This window comes from Girardinichthys multiradiatus, chromosome 6 (genome assembly GCF_021462225.1).
Source record: "Girardinichthys multiradiatus isolate DD_20200921_A chromosome 6, DD_fGirMul_XY1, whole genome shotgun sequence".
Classification (NCBI taxonomy): Eukaryota; Metazoa; Chordata; class Actinopteri; order Cyprinodontiformes; family Goodeidae; genus Girardinichthys; species Girardinichthys multiradiatus.
The window spans coordinates 20,381,795-20,404,570 of NC_061799.1; the positions used below are offsets into that span (position 1 = coordinate 20,381,795).

The window sequence follows — 22,776 nt, forward strand, 5'->3', positions numbered from 1 at the left end:
TAAACTTTTCACAGGCTGAATTCTGTAGATCAACCCTATGAGAACCAATCAGCAGGTCCTAAAAGAGGACAGGTGCCTGCCAGAGGGGGTTTCTGTCATTGTGACAAGGAAACAAACAGTATGAAGCTTGTTACTGAAGGTGGGGGGATTTTAAAAACCCACAATCTTTTGTGTTTGAGCCGCACCTTCTCTATGTGCCTGGAAAAGTTTCTAGACATCCGTACTAGACACACATAGTTTTCAAATAAATATTCTCAGCAGCCTATAAATGTGCAGTATATCAAATTAACTGTTTTTTTTCTAGAAACAGGATTGTTGTGGTGTAAGCTGACCTCTTTTTCTGTAAAACACAGATACTTATACTTAGTAATGACTTTACCTGAGTCCTTGCGGTCACCCCACCATCGGCCACCATATACTGAGGTCAGTAAATGAAACATTATATACAGAGTCTAATGAACCAGTATCACATACCCGTGTTGAGAGAGGCACAGTGCGCTAGACATAAGCGCAACAGAGGCTGGGGTCCGACACATCGTACAGAAACCAAGATGTAGGCTGTGGTTATGGTTAGCCTAAACTAAGTGAGAGAAATAGTGTACAGGGACATCTGTGCCAAGTAGGGGCTGAAGGCACTACAGTCAAAGTGGGAGACACCACCCAGAGTGGCTGTGAATAGTAGGACTAAGACACTGTGGCACTTCCAGACCCAGACGGACAGGTGATGGCCAAACAACCGAACATTACTGTGGTAGTTAAAGCAGAAAAGAGAGCGATAGTGGTAAACATAGGGAACACAAGCAAAACTTGTGAAGCTTGGCTACATATGTACCAAGGGCTCACAAGGAAAAACAAGAGCAAGGTTAGAGAGTCAAGGACTTAGTGGTATCGCTGCACTTGCAGCTATATTAACCAAACTAGGGCAGATTCCAGGAAACACTTCTAGATCTCTGTCCAGAAAAGCAAAGAACAGCTGTGAATCTCCAAGCTCCTGGTTCCATGCTTGAATTGGTACCGGCTAAGTGGATGGGCTAAGAGGAGGAGTAGCAACCATGTTTCAGTCCGATTTATTGACTAGTCCAAGACCAATCAATAGCTAAAACTCTCTTGAATATTTAATCCTTAGTTTTCCTCATCCAAATTGCAAAGCACTAAAACCACTTCTGTTTTTTTTTTACTCTGTTATTCCCTTACTCTCAATTTTTAGATCAGTTTTCAGACCTTTTATCTGATTTAGTGTTACATACAGATAATGTTATTATAGTGGGAGATTTTAACATTCATGTTGACACTGAAAGTGATAACTTAAATATAACCTTTAATGCTATCTTATACTCAATTGGCTTTGCTCAAAACATTAACAAACCTACCCACCTTTGTCTTCATTCTCTGGACCCTGTGCTGACATATGGCATTGAGTGTAAAGACATAACAATATTTTCTCATAACCCTGTCCTGTCTGACCATTTCTTAATAACCTTTGAGTTTAATTTAACCGAGTACTCCACACCTGAAAGAAAATTTCATTATAGTAGATCCTTATCAGACAATGCTGTAACAACCTTTAAAGAATCTGTTCCACTTTTAATTTCCTCATTATGACAGAAAAACACAGTGGAGGGCAATAATTTTGTTTTTGCCCCTTCATAAATTGATTCGCTTGTTCATAGTGTTACTTCATCATTGCGTGGTGCATTAGACAATGCAGCCCCCTTGAAAAAGAAGGTAATTATTCATAGGAGGCTAGCTCCCTGGTTTAATTCAGAGCTGCATACTTTAAAGCACAATGTTAGAAAATTGGAGAGAAAATGGCGCTCTACACACCTAGAGGATTCCTACGTAATCAGGAAAAATAGCCTACTGTTGTATAAAAAGACACTTCACCAAGCTAGAACAACTTACTTCTCATCATTAATAGAAGAGAACAAGAATAATCCTAGGTTTCTTTTAAGTACAGTTGCTAAACTTACACAGAGTCATAGCTCTGTTGAGCCATCCATTCCCTTAGCTCTCTGCAGTCATGACTTTATAGGATTCTTCCTAAATAAAATTGATTCTATTAAAAATAAAATCTTTGACATACTCCCGAAGATGATTACTTCATCCTCAGCAAGTGAGACAACATTGGAAGTAACTGTAGAACCTGATTTGTGTTTGGACTGTTTTGATTATGTGGAGCTTCCTGAGTTATCAGAAATATTAGCTTCATCTAAACCTTCAACTTGTAAGTTAGACCCAATCCCAACCAAATTATTTAAGGAAGTGTTCCCTCTGATTACCAGCCCCATTTTAGATATGATTAATCTATCTTTAGTAAATGGATATGTACCACAAGCTTTTAAGATAGCTGTAATTAAACCTTTACTTAAGAAACCTTCGCTTGATCGAGATGACTTAATAAATTACAGACCTATATCAAATCTTCCATTCTTATCTAAAATTCTTGAGAAAATAGTTGCTAATCAAATGTGTGAGCGTTTACACAGCAATGACCTGTTTGAAGAGTTTCAGTCAGGCTTCCGAACTCATCATAGCACTGAAACAGCTCTGCTGAAAGTCACTAATGATATTCTTATGGCCTCAGATAATGGACTTGTGTCTGTACTTGTCCTGTTAGATCTCAGTGCTGCATTTGATACAGTCGATCACAATATTCCCTTAGAAAGAATGGAATATGCTGTAGGGACCAGGGGAACAGACCTAGGCTGGTTTAAATCTTATTTGTCTGACAGATTCCAGTTTGTTCATGTAAATGATAAATTATCTTTAAACTCCAGGGTTAATTGTGGAGTACCACAAGGTTCAGTACGTGGGCCAATTCTCTTTACCATAAATATGCTTCCAATAGGTAAAATTATCAGGCAGCATAGAATAAATTTTCACTGTTATGCTGATGATACTTAGCTTTACTTATCGGTGAATCCTGATGAGCCCAACCATTTAGATAGACTACAAGCATGTCTTGAAGACATAAAAACTTGGATGACTTTAAATTTTCTGCTTCTAAATTTAGACAAGACAGAAGTTGTCGTCTTAGGACTGGAGTTTTTAAAAAAGAAACTGCTTAGTCAATCACTTAACCTGGATAGCATTAAATTGACCTTCGATAATAAAGTAAAAAACCTTAGTGTTATTTTTGACCAGGACATGTAATTTAAATCCCCTATTAAACAGATTTCCTTCTTTCACCTCCGGAACATTGCCAAAATTAGAAATATCCTGTCCAGGAGTTACGCTGAAAAACTAGTTCATGCACTTGTTACTTCAAGGCTGGACTATTGTAATTCGTTACTATCAGGATGTCCACAAAATGCAGTTAAAAGCCTTCAGCTGATTCAAAATGCTGCAGCAAGAGTTATGATGAAAATTAAAGAGAGCTCATATTTCCCCTACTTTAGCTTCCCTTCATTGGCTCCCTGTTAAATCCAGAATAGAATTTAAAATTCTCCTCCTCACATATAAAGCCCTTAATGATCTAACTCCATCATACATCAGAGATCTGATTGTTCCATATGTTCCTAACAGAGCACTTCGTTCTCAGACTGCAGGTTTACTGGTGGTTCCTAGAGTTTCTAGAAGTAGAATGGGAGGCAGATCCTTTAGTTATCAGGCTCCTCTCCTGTGGAACCAGCTCCCAGTTTTAGTCCGTGAGGCAGACACCCTGTCTACTTTTAAGGCTAGGTTTAAAACTTTCCCTTTTGATAAAGCTTACAGTTAGAATGGCTTAGGCTATCTTCCTTATTTTTCTTTACCTCTGCCTTCGTCCCTCCCTGTTGGATGGAGTAAGGGGGAGTCAGGATTAGCCTAAATCGGCTCAGTTATGGTTGAGGTGCAAACACACCCTCCATTTCTGCTGCCTGTATGACCCCTTCTCTTTTCCAATGGTTAGAATCAGTCTCACAGAGAGAGGTATCCTGATCCTTGTGGTTTTTAGTATAACAATGGCCATCAGTGGGCTCTAGATGGACAAACTTTATCAGCTTATTATTTTACTTAGTGCCCCTACACGTGGCCCATTCTGGGGTGGCCGGGCTCTGGCACTCGGTGGTTTGGTCTGGCCTCCCCGGCAGCCCCCGCGCTGTTCCGGACCCTTTGTGGGGTGCCTTGAGATGACATTGTTGTAAATAAGCGCTATATAAATAAATAAACTGAAACTATTTATGTAGTTATGCTGCTACAGGCTGAGGCTGCTGGAGGGCATAATGACCACTTTCACCCTCTTCGCTACATTCTCACACTACTCTCCAATTTTGCATTATTTGCTGTTATTTCAGTTTTTAACTTTATGTTCTCCCTCTTTTCTCTTCCTAGAAGCTACACCTGGCCTGACTCTGTGTCTACCTGTGACACCTTTCTGGAGAGGGGCATCGTCTGAGCTTCTGCTGGCAACAACTTAATGCTCACCTTCTACAGATGATCCACATGGCCCAGTGTTTAACCCTTTCTCTCTCCTAGATATAGCAATTGACTGAACTATTACTGTAACTAATTATATGTGCTCTCTTTCAGATTCTATCCTTGAAAACTGGCTCAAAGTTTCTGTTCTTTCTTTCTAGATGAAATGACTAAAGGAGATACATCCATTAACATTTACTTTTCCTTCCCATAGAAAGTACTCCTGGATCAGTGCTTCTTTGTTCTTTGTGTCTCTGCTCTGTTCTCTCAAACCCCCAGTCGGTTGTGGCAGATGGCTGCTCACACCGAGCCTGGTTCTGCTGGAGGTTTCTTCCTGTTAAAAGGGAGTTTTTCCTCTCCACTGTCGCTACATGCATGCTCAGTATGAGGGATTGCTGCAAAGTCAACACCAGTGACTGTCCACTGTCTCTACATGCTCATCCAGGAGGAGGGAATGCTGCAAGTCACTGACTGGATGCAATCTGCTGGGTTTCCTTAGATAGAAAAACTTTTGATCAAATTTGAATAAATAACTGAATCTGACTGCACTGTTCAATGATTAGGATTAATTGGAATGTATGTACCTGACTCTGTGAAGTGCCTTGAGACAACATGTGTTGTGAATTGGCGCTATATAAATAAAACTAAATTGAATTGAATTGAATTGAATTTATAGTATTATTCATAACTCATCAATCAGAATAATGTTGAAACGTTCATTTGTTTTAGTGACTCAATTCCCTAAGTGAAACACATCATATAGATTCATTCCACACAGACTGATGTTTTTAAGCCTTTATTTCTGGTAATTATGATTTTTTGCTTACATCTGATGAAAACACAACATTTAAGTCTAAAATATTACATTAGACCAAGAAAAAAACATGTTTAACACAGAAATATGGACTTAATGAAAATGTGTTTAATGCCCTCTTAAAGGTTGTTTTCAAAAGGTACTTTTAATATGACAAACAATCCTCATTAAAATGCATATTCTAATTTATTGAATCTTTTATTACAAAGATATTGTATCTTTTCAATAATATTTTCTGTGACCTTAAAACAAAATAAACATATCATGACACTAGCAAGCACACATGTCTGCATCAAATTTGAAACCAAACATTATTCAATATGTTTGGCAAATTCAGCCAGTTCTTTGTTTCCAGTTGGTCACAAATGTCTCTCGAGGGAAACCCAATACAGCTTAGCCCACAAGTATACTCATTTACAAAGAGAAAAACATTTAGAGGAAAGTAAATAAATCCATTAACTTTAACCAGTGTGCAAGATGATCATACACAAGATCCAAAAAGTCACTTTTCAGGTTTGGGGTAGGAATGATTTTGATTTTCTATAAAGTGCAAGAACTATTACTATTACATCAATGTACTATGACGCTGGGTCCAGTCTCGATTTAACAAAGTTAATCACGCAATTTGGATTTTGCCTTCAGATATCCTTTTTTGAAGAGCACATCTGCCCTTGCACATCTATGCAACCATATTCTCTATATGGTATTCCTGAAATGATGAGACAGGACACAAAAAAAACCTAAAATAACTGATGTTTAATAGCTGCATTTATACTGAGATTACAGTACACGCAGGTGTACTAAACTAATTACATACATTCTGAAGGCAAAAAGGTTGCACTGGAGTTTATTATAGGCGTATCAAAGTAAAGAGAATACAAATATTTCCTGCAATGTTCATTTGTAGAATATCTTGAAAACCATGTATGATGCTCTTCCCATGGGAAAAAAACACAATAGTGTTCTTGTAGCTCTGGTTTGGGAGTTCTTTGCAGCTTGCTCTTGATAACTACAGGTACATCTAAAAAAATTTGAATGTTGCATAAAAGTGCAGTATTTTTTGCCAATCATTTGGGAGGGAAGGGAAGGGAAACTCATACATTATATAGAGTCATTACGCATAGAGTAATATATTCCATGTTGTAAGTTTGATGATTATGGCTTACAGGTAAAGAAAACCTAAAATCCAGTGTCTCAGAAAATTAGAATACTGTGAAAAAGTTCATTATTAGACAGCCATTGTGTCATACATTAATCAGCTAATAAACTTCAAACACCTGCAATAGTTTCCTGAGCCTCTAAATTGTCTCACGCTCTGGGTCATAGGCAACACACTCATGGGGAAGACTGCTGAATTGACGGATGTCCAGAAGAGAGTCATCAACACCCTTCACAAGGAGGGTAAGCCACAAAAAGTCATTGCTGAAGAAGCTGATTGTTCAAAGAGTTCTATATCCAAGCATATTTAACAGAAAATTGAGTGGAAGGAAGAAGTGTAGTAGAAAAAGGTGCAACAGGGAGAACCGCAGCCTTGAGAGGATTGTCAAGCGAAATCCAATGAAGAATTTGGGGGAGCTTCACAAGGAGTGGACTGAGGCTGGAGGTGGTGCATCAAGAGCCATCACACACAGACGAATTCTAGACATGGGCTACAAATGTCGCATTCCTCGTGTCAAGCCAATTTGCCCACACTGCCAAAGGTACCGAGAGCTGGTCAATAACCATGGCATTCCTGTTCTGATTGGTCAGCAAGTTCCCCTAACCTGAACCCCTTAGAAATCTCATCTATTGGCTGTTGTCAAGAAGTAGATGAGAGATGCCAGACCCAACAAGGCAGATGACCTGAAGGCAGTTATCAAAGCAATCTGGGCTTCCATTGCACCTTTAGAACCACAGGCTCATCGCCTCCATGCCACAGCACATTGATGCAGTAATTTATGCAAGAGGAGGCCCAACCAAGTATTGAGTGCATAGACATGGGCATACTTGTCAGAAGCCTGGCATTTGTGTTTACAACATCCTGTTTTGATTGGTCTAACGTGATATTCTAATTTTCTGAGACACTGATGGTACCCACATCGACATTCCAGGAGTTCTGCACCTGAGTTCTTGTAAAGTATTGAAATGTGCTTGCCAGAAAGAACTTTTTTAAATATTATTTCTTGTTTTATTATTTGAACGTTCTTGAACAGTTGCCAATTATTCATTTGGCTTAAGAGATGTGATAGAGATACACAGAAGATGCAATGACAGGAACAAAGAGTTCCACAAAAGTGGAGTTTGTCGATCTCAATGAAGTGTTTTTGTATCTGGATTCAGACTTGATGTAGCTGTTCCACTGTGTTACATATAGATAGCATAGACATTGGTTTCATTGTATTTAATATGTTTTAAATGACTAAAAAAGGCAACAAAATAATGTTAATCTTGATATAACAAAATTTACTAAAACCAAAACAAAGAGGTTCATAGCCTTCAGTTTTGTGATGCAAAAACATAAACTTTATTGATTTCATCTGTCAAACAAGCACAAACATATTCAGTGAAAACAAAGGTGACACTGAGTCTGTCTCTAGGAATTTGATCAGATGTATCATCCACTAGACCGTGCACACATGACTCCGAGCGGACGGGATTGATGCCATCTGTTCCAGTTTGGTAGTCAGGTCCACCAGCCAGAGATGTGTCATACTGCAGCCACGTGGAGGCCTTCTACTTGGGGAGGTCCTAGAATATCATTTTTTACTACTTATGTTGTCATTTAGTCATTAGGCATGATAAAGTCAATCATATTTTTTGAATAATAGTAAAAAGTGGCACATAACACTTATGTATGTGTTGGGACCTTCATATTCTTTCCATTATAGGAGCTTTTTTATTTTACTACATGTCATTACATGTCTCAGTTCATTATTTTATAGAAAATCACAGCTCCAATGTGTAAAGGTTAAACAAACATTTCTTCTTAATCAGCAAAATTAAAAATATGATTTAGACATCCTACAACAAAAATTCTCACAGCTGGGAGCATTCCTCCAAAGCTCCCAGTCATTCTGTGTTGTATGGCTTTGGTACTATTGTACTTTTAATTCATTATCTTTATATGTGTAATTTTGTCTTGCAAAAGTTTCTCTGAGATTTTAAACAAGATGTAATATTTTTCATGAATCCTTTCAGTCTCCGTTGGTGTAAACATAGCCATTTGTCCATTTTGTGATGGCGCTAGACGACCTCCCCTGCAGGCGAGAGACAGAAATATTCCAGATGACCTGAGGAAAAGATGAGGCTCACATATAGGCTACTCATGATGGGCCTGGATGTTAAATTAATTTGGGGCTTTTATTGACTAATTTGAGCTGTTCTTTTTCCAGGGTGGAGTAATTATAGAGGAAACAACTTTTAAAGTTCATTTACATTTGTTGGTTTTCTGTTATTGACCCAGGTTTTAGACTCCAGTCCTAAAGAGCCAACAACCAGCATGTTTTAGATGTGTCCTTGCTCCAACACAGGTAAATGAAACAGCTAAATTACATTCTCAATAAACCATTCATGTGATACAGATGTGCTGGACCGCGGACACATCGGCAATATGAGGGCCCCTGGTTGGAGTGGAATCAGTTAACCCTGGTCTAAACCATAACTGTTCAATACGTTTGAGGTCCTGGCTTTGGGAAGTCCCTTACTGATGCTTAAAGTTAGACAGTTTTGTCCTGCTTTAAACCAGTTTGGATGTGTGTTTGGGATCATTTTCCTGTTGAAACTCCCAGCTGTGTCTGAGTTTTAACTAACTGTTGATTTATAGTGAAGTTGAAGATTTTTTGGATTTTGCATTCCTTTTCATATGTTCACCCATTTTGCCCAATGCACCAGTATGACGGACAGCAAAATTTACCCACAGCTTGATGTGACCTCTCCAACCCCCATGCTTGACAGTTTATACAATATTCTTGAGTTTTAAAGCCTCACGCTCAGGGACTTCAGCCCTGATGTGACGGGTGAGATCCAAATAATGTCCCCTTCAGTCTCTGAAATTCAATTTAGTATAATCCTGATGTTGTTTATTCCTTTATTCTTTGTTTATCTGGTCTTATCTTATTTTATCTTGTCCAAATGTCTGTTATTCTGATTTTGTTTATAAGGCATGGATGCTTTTATTTATTTTCTATTATTCTAAAGTATTGAGCAACTGGTCACTTTAAATTTGTTGTGCCAACTGTGTCTATGTTATGTCTTGTTTTTTGGAATTAAAGCTAGCTCACTTTTCTGTAATCAAATCAACCTATGGGTATAAATACATTTTATTAATTGATTGGAAATCAATCAATCAAGCAATCAATCTAGGGCAAATAGCATGTGAAAAAATTTGACTTACATACATTGTTTTATCTTTGAATCTTCAGTTGTCTAAACTTGATCGATCACTTATATGACGTTAATAAGCTTTCGCCTGGTTAGGAAAAACTAAAGCTTTGAGCACCACCACGATTAAAAGATTTGAATGAATGCATATGTATATTTAAATGTAGATGTTAAATAATAATTTCTGTTTTAAAAGGTGTGAAAGTGATTATCATCATTAAAACATGAAAGCAAAACGGTTCAAATAAATAAGTAAGAGCCACAAAAGAATAGGACATTCATGCACCCAATGAGTCTATGTAAACCTTCGACTGCAGCTGTAAAAAAATGACAGATTTTTCATCAGACAGAGGGACTTGTGGACATTTTGTGAAACCGTAGACACTTTAAATCATATTTTACACTCTGGGGTTTCTAACTATTCAACATAAATACAAAAAGATATTGATACCTTGTTCCTACATGTTCCCCTCAGTGGTAATTAACATGTTTTAAGATCAGGCATCAAACAAGTCCCAGAGGTAAAAACAGGCCCGTGTTGGTTCTCTGCATGCTATCTACTCCTCTCTATTGTTCCCTTCAGACACAGACACCTGTTTAGTTCTTGTAAAGCCAGTTTATTTCTTCGTATGATACTTCAATTGGATATCAAGTGTCCCATGGATCCAGTGAAAGCAGCATTCATGCATTTCTTTTGGACGTTCTTTGCCTCTGGCTGCTGTAATCTGTGTGGTTTTCTTACTAAGACAGTGTGTAAGCAGTGTGAAGTTGGGCAACAATGAACTTACCTCCGTTACTTTACACTTCGTCTTCTCCGAGAGATAACTGGAGAAGCAGAGAAACGATGGTTCAGCATAGTTTTAGTTTTCCAACAGCTCAGGTTATTATCATTACATTGATTTATGTAAAGGGTTCATGTTTGCAGTGAATATGAAGCTACAACTAAGGCATTATTTAGGATGAATGATAAAATGAAAATAAATGACAGCAGATCTTTTATATGAGATGTGTACTTATGTTTACTTCAGACTTCAGTATTTATGCTTGACTCTCACCAACCTAATAGTGTAGCAGTGAAAGAAGCAAATATTTGATTTAATTCTGGATCCATCATCCTGATAAATGATACTCACCCATACCAGCATTACTTCCTGGACATGGAACTGAGAAAATAGTCAAAAGGAAAAGTTTGTAGTCAGTATCTTGAAGTATCCATGCAAACCCAATGTTTATCACACCATCCCTACCAGACGTTTACATACAGTCATCATCTTCAATAAATTATCATTTGATACACAAGTTTGAATTAATTATGAATTTCTCCAATCATACAGGGTCAAAATAGAATATAAATGTACGTACACAGTAATATTTGATCCCTTGATAAGTACAGAAACCACAGACTTTGTGTAAATGGGAAATGGACTGAATTCATACAGTGCTTTTCCAGTCATACCGACCATTTAAATAACTTTACACTAGAGCCACATTCACCCACCCACACTAATTAACACGCACAAACACACTAATATGCAGATCAGTAGACAATCTGAGGTTAAATGCCTTGCCCAGAGGTACATGGACAGATTGCAGGATGAAGCTGGAATTTAACCCACAACCTTCAGATTGCAAGACAACTACTATTCCCACTGAAGGATAGTCAACCCTAGATGCTTCATGATAACATGATTTATCCATTTCCCAACTTATTTTAATTTGGGTTCATTTTCCCATTTAGAGCACCCAATCATGTCCATGTCCCAACAAACTGTCACCCGCAGATAAAGGAAATTAAAAGGACATTCAAGAACCACCCAGGAACTGCCAAGCCTCCAGCCTATCCTAAACTGGAAGATGCTGTATCAGCAGCGTTCACAGTGACGTTTTAAATCACCATGTGTTGACCAAGAAGAAAGCCTCTGCTCCGTCACTGACACCTTCAAGCTTGGCTGAAGACCCACATGTTCAAGTGGCTTCTGAAAACGAGTTTATTGTGTGACATTAAAAAGATTGGACTCTCTGGATGCATGGACAAGAAGTATGTTTAGCTGATGTGCTACTAGTGCATCACAGAAAGTAAATGGAATGATGAAGAAGGGCTTCCTCCAAATTCTTCAACTGCGCCTAAACTTAACAGCTTAGAGGTTGAAATTAGGACACACATAATGACCAGTAATCCTCTCAATTGGTCCTGACCTTCCCACAATTAAAAATGTTTAAGCTATGATTAAAAACTAGATCAGTGTTAGGAAACCAACAGATATTAATTAATGAACTCTAAGAAAGCTGATAAGAAGAATGGTCAAATATCTAACCAGAATTACACCAAGACCTTGATACTGGGTACAAAAAGCGTGTGGCTTCTCTGTAGCGTGCTTAGGGGCATTTACCCAAATATTAGTGGGTGTAAATGTGTATTTGAGGCTGTTTGCATAACCTTGACCCAGTGTGGGTTAGAGAAACACCACAATGAATTCAAACTTGTGTTCAGTTCTTATTTTTAAAATTCACTGAAGCTGTTTTTAGTATAAGAACTGAGAAAAAAAAAACATTTGAATGCATCCTTAATTTTGCACAATTAATACAGCATTCATGCACATGATGAGTGTATATAAACGTTTCACATGCAATGTAAATCCATTCTGAGCCTGCAGATGACCCACCTGAGTATGTCCTAGGCAGGCAGAAGGTCACTTTGACCCCGTACTTTTCCACTGGTGCTACGACTACCCTGTAGACGTCCCCGCAGGTTCCCTCCTGGATGTCGCAGTACATGCTGCCTGTGGCCGCGAAGCAGGTATAATTGGCCCCTGTCCCATACAGCTCCACTGTATGATTGTATGCCTGAGGGCTTGAAGAACGCCAGTACACCCTGAGTGAGTTGTTAGTGCGGCGATAGAGCTTGACCCCTGTTGGACAGCACGCACCTAAAAGAAAGTAAATGATAGTCTTGCCTTTGCTTGTATTGATTATTCAGGTATATATTTTTTCTCTATCACCATCACTTTCTCACTGCACCAGATAAATATCACAATTGCCATTGTGTGCATTTATCCTCACTGGTTGAGAATCCTTGATATTGGCACAGGGACTTGTGTCCCGTGCTGCTGATGGCATCCATGTAGACGCTATAGTTGGTGCCACAGGTAATGCACCCCATCAGGCAGTGGGAGTCCAGGGTATGACATTTGGCTTCCCCACGTGGGGACCTCAGGGTGGCTATGTAGGAGCGGGCTCCGGTGCCGGGCGACCAGGTTACATTGGTCATAGCCTGGGTGACCTGGGTCACGTTCACAGTTGAGGGGCAGCAAGGACCTCAGGCAGAAAAACAGAAATCAAGAATTTATGCTGAAATATTTTTCACTTTCTCTTTGAAATTGTGAGCTGTTTTTATTTTATATGTCAGAAGCAGCCTCTCTTACTCTAACTTCATTAAAGGGAAGTAGGGAGGTTACATGCTTTGCTTTCAAAATTGAAAAAAATTCAAATGTTGTGACAAAAGACACTGTTGTACCTGTTTCCAGAGTTTTACTGTATCCAGGCAGACTTTTCCCGACTGCTGTGGTGGCCACAGCTATGACCTCATAAATGGAGCCGCAGGGCAGCTGCGTGAATTCACATGAATTGTTTATCGACTGGCACAAGTATTTGTCGTAGCGTCCTGTCGCGGTGATGGTGTAGTTTGTACTGGGAGAGTTTGGGGTAGTTATCAGGACTCTATATGTGGAGTTGGTAGTCTGTGTCATATCCAGGATCTCTGGAGCACAGGGAGCTGCAGGGGAACATAGAGGTTGTATTCATGCCTTTGATTACTATTAAAATTAGTTTGCATTTAATGTATGTTGCAGTGTTAAATATCATTTTTAGGTTCCTATAATAAACAATAAAAATTAACTGTCATCCCTTCTGTGTGTGCAGATAACTTAGAGCCTTACAAAAGATTTCACGCCCCTTGAACTATCTCACATCTCTCCCAAGTTTGATGAATCTTATTGGCATTTTATGTGATAGACTAACGCAGAGCAGAGAATCCTCGTAAAATGGAAGACATTTTTTATGATAAAAATCTGAAAAGTGTGAAGTGCACTTGTATTCAGTCACCATTCTGTAAAACCACCTTTCACTTGCAGACAATCATCCCCTCAGCATGATGCTGCTACCACCATGTTTAACTATAGGAATGGAGTGTTCAGAGGGATGTGCATTGTAATATTTCCTCCACACAAAGCATTTGGAATGTAAGCCGAATGTATGTCGAAGAAAACTAACTTCTTTGACATGTTTTTTATGTCCTCTATGTGGCTATTGCCAAACTTTGAACAGAACTTATTACGGTTTTCAACAGTGGGTTTCTTCTTGCCATTCTCAATAAAGGCAAGATTTGTGGACAGCAGCCCTATTAGCTGTCCTGTCAACAGATTGTCCACCTACGCTGTGGATCTCTGCAGCTTCTCCATAGGGACCATGGGCTTCTTAGCTTCTTCTCTGATTAGTGCTTTCTTTCCCCAGGCAGTCTGTCCGCCTTGGTGGGTTTGCAGTTGTGACACATTTTTTCACAACCTTTTCTCTGACCTGTGTGGTGGGTGTCTTGGTCTCCATGATGCTGTTTGTTCTTTAACAAACCTTACATCTGAATTTATACCAAGGTTTGGGCTTGTAACGTGTCAGAATGTGAAAAATGTCTTTGGGTGTAAATGCTTTAGCAATCTACTGTAATGACCTATTCCTTATTTGACTCGTTCTAATACTTTTAAGTGTGAAATTTATTGTGACATTTCTACCTGTCTCATGTTTGTGTGGTGTGCACGTGTTATTGCATCCTCGTAGCTCGCTGCAGGGGGTCACCGTCACAGAGTAAGGGGTGTTGCAGCTCAGGTCTGAGAGAGCACACACCGGCGACGTGTCGTTACAGTGTAGCACGTTGTTAGTATGCGCCGCTGTGGTCTCATACAGCTCGGCCCCTTTGACCGGCGACCACATGACCTCAAGTGTCTCTGTGGACACCAACTTTACGGTCACATCCTGTGGACAACAAGGAACTGGGAAGGATGAGAATGGGAGGAGAAGAAATGAAGAGAAACAACATTGTTAAAGTAAATTTCTTTTTTAAACTCACCCATTCTACTTTTCATTTTGAAATCAATTGAGAATAGTGGAATAATTCAAATGTAGCGACATAAATCATGCTTAGCGCGTGTTTTTTCTCCTTGCTTGTAAGTGTATGTGTGGTATAGTGAGATGGTCTCACAAGCTGAGTTTCTATAAATAAAAAATGTTTTTCTTTATGCAGGTAAATGGATGCGTATAAATATCCATGCACACTTATATTTAGTTCTTTGATTCATTCTTGTATAACACAGTGCAAAAGTCTTACGTTTTCCTAATTTATTTATATTCTACCTCTGAGGAGACGGGACTCTCTGCAGTGTTTTTAAGTAGTCTTGATCAAAAATGCTCCAAGTTTTCTGAAGGTTTTAATGTTGTGTTTTCTTTGGGTTATGGTGAATTTTTCACTCATTTTCTGTCCAGTATGTGACATTCTTCCTTATTTAGTTGTTAAAGAGATAGAAATTCAGCATGAGGTTCTGTTAAAGGTTTGTGAGCAGTTTGAATCTTACCTCTAGGCATCTTCATTTAATCTAAATCCAAATCAGTTGCTTTCAGAAAATAAAGCTAAAGGCTATTCAAATTAGGACCAAAACCCAATCCAATGCAAACAATATTTTATGAACCTTCAATACCTTTCATATGTTGTCGCTATGTTTGCATTGGATAGTTATTTTGACAGAAACTGATGACTATTTAGACAAGAATTAAAGGTAGGAGGCTATGTGCCAACAACGATCTTGTGGTGGGAAACATACTGAGACTGGAAAAAAATGACAGAGTAACTAATATAAATGTAAAGGGATGTAAAAAACATTAAAGATGATGTCAAATTAAATTTAATTCCTATTATCTATGAATTATTCCTGCATTTGAAAGGCTCCTAAATTGAATGAACAAAGGTTTAAATTGAGTCTTCGGCCCCTTTTTTAAGAGCAGCCTGTAACAAAGGCACAATTTATTCCTTCTTAATCTTAAAACAAATTATAGAAATCATCAAATGGTTTTTAGCACTAACATGGTGATTCGTAAAGATCTATTGTCTTAAAGACCAATTATCTCAGTGATGACTTTCTGTCTTTGTCTTCCTATTTTTTCTTGTCCACTTTTCTGTTTTTTAAATACATATCACTTTAAAAGCTGTCATGTTCAGTTACAAGGAAAGGGAGGGAGATGGGCTCCAAGAAGACTTTTAGAAGACCTTCAGAAAGCCAGATAAACTATTAGTCACTGTCACTTTAAGGGATTACATAAAAGGCCGACTTAATGGAGGGGAAGTGTAAAGAAATTGGGGTTGGTTGAAAATCTTTGCACAGTCTAACTATGTGCACATTTTTCCACAGTGTTTTTCATGGTTGATGAGCAGGAAAACATGGTCCAAGATGTTTCCCATTGGAAGGCCGTAATGCAAATATTTCTCAGAGCAAAATTGAACCACAGATATGATGGGTCTGCTCCATTTGCTCTAAAAACTTGTGCTAACTGATTCTGGATTACTGTGAAAGAGGTGACACGCCTAAACTGAAGAAAATATGTTTGACGGAGCGTCTCTTGTTATTTCATCTCAGGGTATATAACAGTGGCATTGTTTGGTACCATTTGAACAATGCTAGGGCTGAGGCTTCAGGTCAGTCCATCAGATATCAAGGATTTTAGAGCCTGTTGCCAAAACCCTTTGAATCACAGACCATGACGTAAGCACAGAGACGAAAGAAGAACAGGTTAATGTAAAAGTAGTAGTTTCGGGGGTGTAGGTAATGCAATAGCAGATTAAACATACATAATGTGCAGCAAAAAAAGTTTATCAGATGCAGTTTTCTGAAGTGTTTTTTTTGGATGGAGCCTATATTGGCCAAGTAGATGACGTTCTCACTGGTTGTGTAGTTGAGGACATGTGCGAAGAGGCTGGTGCCAGCCTGGTTGTAAGGGAACACGCTGGTGAGGTACGTGTAGCCACACATGCAGAAGAACTGGCAGGTGGTCTTTGTGGTGTTACAAGACTTCTCTGTCCCATCATCCCTCTTTATGAAAGCCACGTAGTAGTCCACCAAGGGTACATTCTCCCACACCACTGAGCAGTTCCCAGCAGTGGGTTCCTCCACCCAGATGTTCTCTGTGGGACATGGGTCTGTCAAGGGCGCAGAACAATATAGTATTTAACAAGAAGCATTGGTTACAGGCTCTTCTTTATTCCCTTTCAATACTTTTAACAAAAATGCAATGAAGCCTTTTTTTGTATGTGATCATGGTTGTGTGTGATGAACCCACATGTAATATAGGCAGCTGGTTGTGAGGGGCTGCTGGGTCCAGCCTCGTTGTAGGCTATGACGTAGACAGAGTGGTTCTGACCGCACTCCTGAGGTAGGATGTAGCAGTAACTGTCTTTTGTGCTACAGTTTTGGCCATTGGAGGTCAAGCCCATGTAGCTGGTAGCCCCCTGCACCATCATCCAGTAAACAGCGATTCCAAGAGATCGGCCAGGGGTCACCTGGACGTGAGTCACATCTGGGGTTTGAGGACCTGGTGAAGAAACCAGAAAGTTGTCAAAGATTTTTTCATCCAGGCTGCAAAGTTTAGGTTAAAACATCTACCAACATTCAATGTACTGAAAAATTATTCATACTTTAAAAGTTTTCACATTTTGTTTGTCATGTTCACAAACTTTACTGTATTTTATTGTAATTTAGGGCAATAGACTAACACAAACAACTGCATGATTGTGAATTGTATTCAGCCCCACAATACATTGTAGAAGCCCATTTTGCTGCAGTTAAAGCTGCAACCTTTGGCACATCTAGAAACTGAATGTTTCAGTACATTTTTCTTTGCAGAACAACTCAAGCTCAGTCAGATTGGACAGATCATTTGTGAGCAGCAGAACTGGACTCTGACTTGGTCAATCTACTATACGAATATGTTTTGATCTAAACCCCCCTCCCCCTACACACACACACACACACAGCATAATGCTCCCTCCACCATGTTTCATCTTGTGGAGGGGTGTGTTCAGAATTCAAGCTCTCTACCTTTTTTATGTAGCCTAAAACGTTTAACTCTGGTTTTATCTGGCCATAATACTTTCTACCACCACTAAGTAAAGGGGGCTGAATAGAAATGTATGCCAAACTTCACATTTTTTTGAAAAACATTTAAAACAAACCTTTTTCATTTTACTTTACAATTGTGCACTACTTTGTGTTGGTCGGTCCCAAATTTATAATGAAACATGTAAAGGCTTGTGGTTGTGACGTAACAAAATGTGGGAAAAAACGTTGCTTACGTGTAATCTGGCAGACGGTGAGGTCGTCACCGATCCGACCCTCAGCATCCCATGCCATGCCCTTGATACAGTAGGAAGTTCCCGATTCAAGGTTGTCAAACTTCACCGTGGTGTCAGTGGTGTTAAGTACAAGGCGGGTGCTGGAGCCTTCTCGGATCATAATCAGCTTGTAGAGGATGGCGTGCTCCACCGGTGGCCAGGTCACAAGGATGGAGTCGTTGCTGGCGGAGGATGTGTTCAACTTGGGGGCAATGATAACTACAAATAGGACAAGGGGGGAAATAAAAAGCACAACATTAAAAACAAATAAATCAAAGCTAGAGTGTCCTTACTTTATCTCTATATTTGCCCTTTTTTGTTGTAAAGTGTAAAGAATTTATTACTGATCATATTACATCCATTTCCCATTCATAAAGGAAGGCAACCTAGTTCCCATGGTTTCCTTTTCCAAGGAATGAAAATGGTCTAGTACAAAAGAGTGGATGAAGTTTCCATCATCTTGCTTTTGCGACAAAAAGTTGAAAATCAATGACAATGGGCAGTGAAATGATAAGCCGTTATTGTCAGGAGAATGATAGAACAAGTTATTGTTTGAGTGAAACAACAGAAGGGCTGCATTTCAAGCATCATACTGCATACCGATTATAACATCTTGATTAAACTCATACCATGTGACACACAAGAGACTCTAGATGTATTTTGACCCTACCTGTCCTGGCCTCGATGGGGTATGATGGCTGGCTCCTCCCCCCTGAGTTGACAGACATGACGCTCAGAATGTAATCCGTGTAAGGCTGGAGGCCCACCACGGTACCCGGGGAGTCTGTCACGGCCATCTCTAAGAAGAAATCCCCCGTCTTTGACTCTGCCCTCAGGATGTAGCTGGTTGCCCCAGAAACTCGCGCAAACTCAACAGTGATGCTGTTGCTGGTTTTGGAGTAGGCCTGATCAATGCTCGGAACATCAGGAGCTGAAGATTAAATGACAGAAGTGAAATCGAAGTTTATTAAATCACATCACATAATTATAAGAATACATTCATTTATATTCTAAAAAACATTGTTTCCTTAAGCCCTTAAGCATACACATAGACTTTTTCCTAGAAATTCATTTTTTTTTGCTTTATTGGTTAGTTCGTAGAATGTAAAAAATTGCGTTGACGTCTTGAAGGACAGTGTTCGGTCTCTAAGATTGGACACATGCGATTGCCTAGTTTCAGAATCTTATTTTAAACCTCTCCGCATTGATATTTCCTCCAATGATGACCAGCCTGGTTTTTCTAGTGAGGGAAATGCCGCCCCTTATCATCATACTGCTTCCTCCAAACCCTCTCGGGCATTGGCAGAGAGGATATGCTGGAGTATTTGACTCACATACTCAACTCTATACTGGTGGTCAACCCACAAATTGTTTTTCTTACAAGGAAACATTATTACAACGAAGAAATTAGGACAAAACACAAAGTTCCTTCTTCCCTGTTTTAAGTATATTTAAGATTTATTTTGGTAAATTTTCTGTGACGTTTTGAATAAAAACTCAAATGAAAGCTTTCCTAGGTGTCCTAAAGAGTGATTTAATTCTTCAAAGCATAAAGGGGAATGTTTTCATAATAATTTACTTTAACTCAAAAACAGTAAATAAATGATTTCTTCTGTAAAACTATCTAAGATAAAAAGATATTTACTTTAATGGTGTGTAATTATATTAAAACCAGTAAAAAAAAAATAAAATAAAAAGCTAAGAATTGACTGACTAGACATTTAAAAGGGTTAACCTTTTGTGTAAAGCACAACTAAATATTTTCAAACTCTGCTCCTGCAAAGACTCAAGTCTTTCTTCCATCACATCCATTACATGCAAGTCAGTATTTTTACAGAGTATTTGACCCTGAATCCTCGTCACTGTCCCGTCTCACTGTGTTTGTTATCTGTTTCCGCTGACCTGTTGTCTCCACCGTCTCTGCGCTGCTCAGGACATTGAGCGCATTGTCCATGGCCTCCAGCTGCATGGTGTACACTGTGTTTGGTGACAGCGAGTTCACCGAGCCCATCACCGTGTTGCCGCTGAACTGGGCAAAGACCGGCTGCTCGGGAGAGTTCTTGGGGGTTGCTGTGATCTTGTAGGAGCTGGCACCGGAGTGGCCGCTCCACTGCACCGTCATGCTCTTTGATGTCACCGTAAATACGGACAGAGTGATGTCTGAAAAGGACATTGAGAGAAAGGAAACATTTACTTATGCTACTAAGATGGGCAGAGTTGAGCTTTCAAAACATCCTGCACATACATTCTTCTGCCAAAATAATTTGGAAAGAACTTACCATTTTGAGCTGTACATACCTGAAAAGGACAACGGTTTAATGAGTGAAACAAAGACACATCTTGATGATTAATGGCAGGACATAGTTCAAGGAGAAGCAAGCTGCTGGTATTTCACATTATATCCTGGGGCCAGTAATGCCCTGGATCATGTTCTGGGAGCATGAGAGGCAACAGGCTGCACATTACCTTCACTCAACACAGATTTCAGTCCTTCTCAGTGCAGGTATTTCTTTCAGGTTGGAATGAATTTGCCTATTGAGCTAAGGATGGGCCTGCTGTATGCACTTGTTGAAAGCAGGGACACTCAAAAGAACTTGTGTTCAAATATTTCAAAAGTTTGCCCATTTCACAGTTTATAATCTATGCATCCTATCTACATACAAAGATAAACAACACTTACTTTTCCAACATAATGGAGCATATAGTCTTTGATCAATAATGTAAAAGTCAGCACTTACCCCTGTAAAGGTAAATAAAAGCAAAAGTTTGATCCTGTGTAAGCCCATGGTTCCCATGCTGTCGGTGTTGTCCTGCCTGAAGCAGAGACGTGTGATGCTGTTTCTCAGAGTGACTTCAGGGCAGTGACTCAGGCTCAAATCCAGTTTCTTTTTCCTCCCTCTCAGATGAGACGATTGGTGCTTTATTGTTTCATCAAATACCAAAACGCCCAAAGGCTGTAACTCCACCTCTTAGGGGGTGTTAAAGTGGCCTATCAGAGCGAGAGATAGGGGCTAACCTTCGTCACATGAGGATGTTAATAATGATGCTTATATTACAAACTATTCATGAAGTTTTGCACCCTTTTTGGTTTTAGAAAAACTTGTTTGGCAACTAGATCCTTCACGTTAGTCGTGAGTCTTTTGTTTCCCCCAAAGAAACATGAGTATCTTAAATAGAGATAAACTGAGACAACAGATGACCCATGTGTGCTGCTTGTGTGTCTGGAAGGATGTTAAAATTATCTTCTCAGCTTTAGTTTGACATCAGTAGATCTCTCACCGATTACCTGATTCTGAGCAATTAAATGTTATCCTTTAAATTGTTTGTCTGTGTACAATCTTACTTTCCTCATCTACGCTGTATCTAATGAAATACAGATTCATAAGCAGATATGAGGTGAAAACATCAAGTTCCATTACAGCTTTCTGGGTCTTTGTCTCTAAATCCTTGTTGTGACTAATAGACGGTCATAATAAAAACCTTTCCCATTAGAGGATAAGTACGTGTAACTAATATTTATTCAGTGAACTGGGTGGAGGGATCCCTTAGGACCAACTTTGAAAAACACACATTGAGCAAAAAGGTTTATCAGAAGGTCAAATTGCAGCTCACAAAAATAAGTTGCCTGATTAACCTGTTCTATTGTTTTGTCAACTGTGCTGTGAAAAACTATTTGCCCTCTTTGAAATTTCTTATATTTTTGCTTTCCGTGTTATCTCTAAATGTTTCAGATAATCAAGCAAATTTTAATGTCAGACAAAGATAACTATGAATACAAAACACAGTTCTCAACTTATGATGGAAAATAACATCCAAAGCACCCTTACCTATAGGTTTTATATGCCTCCTAATTCAAATATCAGCTTGTCCGTTCTCAGTAACAAGTAGCACACACTGCAAATCTTAATCTGAGTTAGCATGACTTGATTTAGCAGCCATTAAAGAATTGCCCTGTGGAAGACAGCGTTGCCAGATTGGGCAAGTTTCTACATGATCGTGCTTCTTTTGAAAAAAATTAGGTTGTGAAAAAAATCTTTAGGCAGGTTGCTAAAATTTAGGCTGGATTTTTACAAAGTATTCATAATAAAATTATATCAAAATAAATGTGAGTGTGGCAGAAAAGTAGAAACATTACATTTATTGCCCTTGCACTCATGTCATTAATTTAAAATGTAGAGAATCTGTCGAACTTGACTCCGTCAATCAGTGATAATCATTGTTTAAATAAGTGTCACTGTGAAATGATATTAGTTGATGTCAGTTGTAAACGTCCCAAATGGGGTAAAGAGATCAACTAAGGTATGTTGGCCTGATGCCGTTTTGCTATTAGGTTTTGACTTGATGTTGAGAGACCTCATTATGCTGAAGAGGGGAAAATGCAAATATACAAAAACAAATAGGAGGCTGTTCCAGAGCTAAAATCGTGAATTACCTGTAAACTTTGTGGGGACCCTGTCTTGTTAACTTTTTTCTTTGTTATAGTACAGTTGTGTGCTTATGATGTGTTCTATATTATACAGTACTGTGCAAAAGTTTTAGGCAGGTGTAAAAAAAATGCTGTAAACAAAGAATGCTTTGAAAAATTGAAGTCTTAATCATTTGTTTTCATCAATCGACAAAATGCAGTGAATGAAGAAAAGAGAAATCTAAATCAAATCAATATTTGGTGTGACCACCCTTTGCTTCAAAATAGCATCAATTCTTCTAGGTACACTTGCACATAGTTTTTGAAGGAACTCGGCTGGTAAGTTGTTCCAAACATCTTGGAGAACTAACCACAGAT

At 38.9% G+C, this 22,776-nt stretch overlaps 1 protein-coding gene across 1 annotated transcript; it reads right to left on the minus strand.

The window, feature by feature from the left end:
- Nucleotides 1-7,688: 7,688 nt before the first annotated feature.
- On the minus strand, nt 7,689-20,870 carry fndc7a (fibronectin type III domain containing 7a). Its single transcript, XM_047367329.1, has 14 exons — nt 20,732-20,870; nt 20,273-20,291; nt 19,896-20,153; nt 18,664-18,924; nt 17,955-18,212; nt 16,943-17,194; nt 16,548-16,802; nt 14,350-14,607; nt 13,083-13,340; nt 12,629-12,883; nt 12,232-12,495; nt 10,702-10,731; nt 10,357-10,393; nt 7,689-8,445 (listed from the first exon to the last, which is right to left on the minus strand). The coding sequence occupies exons 1-13, from the start codon at nt 20,786-20,788 to the stop codon at nt 10,362-10,364; spliced, it is 2,457 nt and encodes an 818-aa protein (XP_047223285.1). The 5' UTR covers nt 20,789-20,870; the 3' UTR covers nt 7,689-8,445; nt 10,357-10,361.
- Nucleotides 20,871-22,776: the final 1,906 nt, after the last annotated feature.

Coding starts and splice junctions, on each gene's coding strand:
- fndc7a (XM_047367329.1), bottom strand. CDS start 20,788: ATGGGAACCATGGGCTTACACAGGATCAAACTTTTGCTTTTATTTACC. Junction 18,213..18,663: donor CCCCATCGAGGCCAGGACAG/GTAGGGTCAAAA, acceptor TCCTATTTGTAG/TTATCATTGCCCCCAAGTTG. Junction 10,732..12,231: donor CCTGCCTAGGACATACTCAG/GTGGGTCATCTG, acceptor CTATTTTCTCAG/TTCCATGTCCAGGAAGTAAT.